This window comes from Malaya genurostris, chromosome 2 (assembly GCF_030247185.1).
Source record: "Malaya genurostris strain Urasoe2022 chromosome 2, Malgen_1.1, whole genome shotgun sequence".
Classification (NCBI taxonomy): domain Eukaryota; kingdom Metazoa; phylum Arthropoda; class Insecta; order Diptera; family Culicidae; genus Malaya; species Malaya genurostris.
The window spans coordinates 230,832,791-230,835,449 of NC_080571.1; the positions used below are offsets into that span (position 1 = coordinate 230,832,791).

A 2,659-nucleotide genomic window follows, 5' to 3' on the forward strand; every position below is an offset into this window, starting at 1 on the left:
CCTCATTCTATCCTCATCACCGCGTCCATGTCAAGCGTTTCTATGGTAACAAGTTCAATATTGCTCGAATTGAGGTTAGCTGTCATGTCATCCATGAAAAAAATATGTATACTTGAGCTTAGTTTATACCATCAGTTGGAGTTTGAATTATTCCACACATTCGAACTTATGAAAAAGTACATCGAAACCCACTAACAAAACATGTCATATCGATGAGACAAACATTACCAGCTACACACTCGTCCTGTAACGGGGACAATCGACCGTTCCTATGGTTGAACGCAGATGCAGACAGGACTTGGCCGACTGCCATTCCAACTGAATGAGCTTTTGATGATGCTCTCGTCGACCGACGCCGGCTTTTTCGCAAACTTTTGAGCTCAATAATGGATGTTTTAATTGGTTATCTAGATTTTTCGACCCGCATGGTCCTCATCGTAATCCGCAACCAAGCTACGGACCGGCCTAGCGGCACCGGTTCTCTGGTTGACCGGTTTGCAATGCGGAACGCTTTGTCACTCGGAAATTCGGGTCAGTGAATGTGGATAATAAACGTGTGAGTGATGAACAAATAATCCAAATTTGGTTATCGGGGTTGTGATGTTTGATGATAGCAAGCAATTTTTTGATGGAAATTGAATTTGTTTGTAGAGTCGGCGAGTAAATCGAAAAGTTTGATAAATTTATTTCCGCGTAAGCTGGTTCGAAAAAAAACCTGAATTTGTGGACTTTTTTCGATGTTTTGCACTATCTGCAAACTGTAGAAGTCAGTAAGGCAGAATGCCACCTTACGTAATTCAGCGTAAAAAATGCTCGCACGAAGGAATGCATTACGAAACACTGCTCGAACGGTGTGTTGCTTTGTGGTCACCACCGGGAGGGAGGGGTCAGTAAACAGCAATTATAAAACGCAATGTCCTCCACCGGTTCAGCTATCAGTCTTCAGTTTTACCTCCAACCATTCGTAGGCTACGTAGTTCCAAGAAATCCACCATCATGAGCAAATTCGTCCTGTTGGCAGTTTTAGCGACCGTCGTTGGCACCATGGCCAACAGCTACGCACCGGCACCGGCTCCCAGCTACCACGCTCCCGCTCCCAGCTACCATGCTCCGGCTCACCACGCACCGGCTCCGTCGTACCACGCCGCTCCATCCTACCATGCCGCTCCGGTCAAGTGTGGCGCCAACCTGCTGGTCGGATGTGCTCCCAACGTTGCCCACGTTCCGTGCATCCCGTCGCATGGTGGCCACGGTGGATACGGCGGTGGACACAGCTCCAGCTACGTCGGTAGCTCCCACCGAAGCGCCGAAGCTGATGCCTTCGAGTCGAACGAGTAAGAACACCTCCGGGATTTTCTACTTGGACCGGGGCACCAGGGGACTCGACGAGGATAGAGTAAATTTAATTGATTGGGTAGCCGATATCAAATAAAATAAATTGATGCTTTTCGATAGTTAAAAAATATGTTTTTTTAACATTACTTTAAGAAATATTGGTTTGAAAGTCGGTCGAGTTTGTTCTTGGGTTGAAACCGTTTCGCTTAATGGTTCGTACATTGATTTTTTTTGTGCTACAGGTCATCTGTTTGTTTAATTCTACTGTCAGACTTCACTTCAGTGTTGCCATCAGGGAAAGTAAGTAATCTAGGTTGGTAGAGTTTGTAATTGATTTTGTTTTTGAATTCGATTCTGGGTTCAACTTTTATCGTGACAGGTAAGGCTGAACAGAAACTTGATAAACCTTTTTTAATTCAATAGTAATTGAAGCTGTTGTCATTTTCGAAGCAAAATTAGGTACCAAGTAAAAGCGGCCGAACTCAAGACTTAGGTATTATTTCATTATTTAAATTCAACTACTGTATTGGTTGTTCAGTCCTAACTAAAGTGAACCTGGTGAATGATTTGGGAATACAAATGAATGAAAAATTGACATTCGATTCACATCGATCATTAAAAATCACGAAAGTGTTACATCAATTGGGATTCATTTCTAAAATCGCTGTTTGAAGGCTTCGTACTGTTCACTGGTTCGGCCAATCCTTGAGAACGCGTCAGTTGTTTGGTTTCCTCATCAAATTTTGTGGTGCATGTGAATTGAACGTGTTCAAAAACTCTTCGTTCGTTTGGCACTGCGACACCTGCCGTGGCGAGATCCAGCAAATCTGCCACTGATAGATGTTAGCTAATTGGAATCGATACTTGCAACGTCGTCGAAGAATTCAGCAAGCATTGTTCGTCGCAAAAATGATTAACGGACAAACAAGACTCAATTCAAATGGGCTTTCTCCCACTCTATCTGTCCATTTAGATTTGTTTATCCGATGGACATAAACAGAAAAAAAATAAAAAAAATAAATATCACCAGAGCCGTAAATGAAAACCATTTTAACTTCAAATCTGTGCAATGAATCAATAGTAGCTTCCACATAAGCTTAACTTTGTTGAAATCGGTTCAGTCATCACGAGAATATTGAGAAGAGAAAAACAACACGTCTCGTTGGTTACGTCACTTATACCATTATATCTCCAAAGCCAGAAGTAACAGCCATTTGCTCTTCAAAATTGATTGATGGCTTTATTAGTAACTCCTGAACGAGTATTAATTGGTTAAAATAGGCTCAGCCATCTTTGAGAAAATTAGGCGCAAAAAAACAACACG

The 2,659-nt window shown here is 42.4% G+C and overlaps 1 protein-coding gene across 1 annotated transcript; it reads left to right on the forward strand.

The window, feature by feature from the left end:
* Nucleotides 1-721: 721 nt before the first annotated feature.
* LOC131428012 (vitelline membrane protein 15a-1-like) lies at nucleotides 722-1,408 on the forward strand. Its single transcript, XM_058591647.1, has one exon. It carries the CDS (start codon nucleotides 997-999, stop codon nucleotides 1,336-1,338), a length of 342 nt encoding a protein of 113 aa, XP_058447630.1. The 5' UTR covers nucleotides 722-996; the 3' UTR covers nucleotides 1,339-1,408.
* Nucleotides 1,409-2,659: the final 1,251 nt, after the last annotated feature.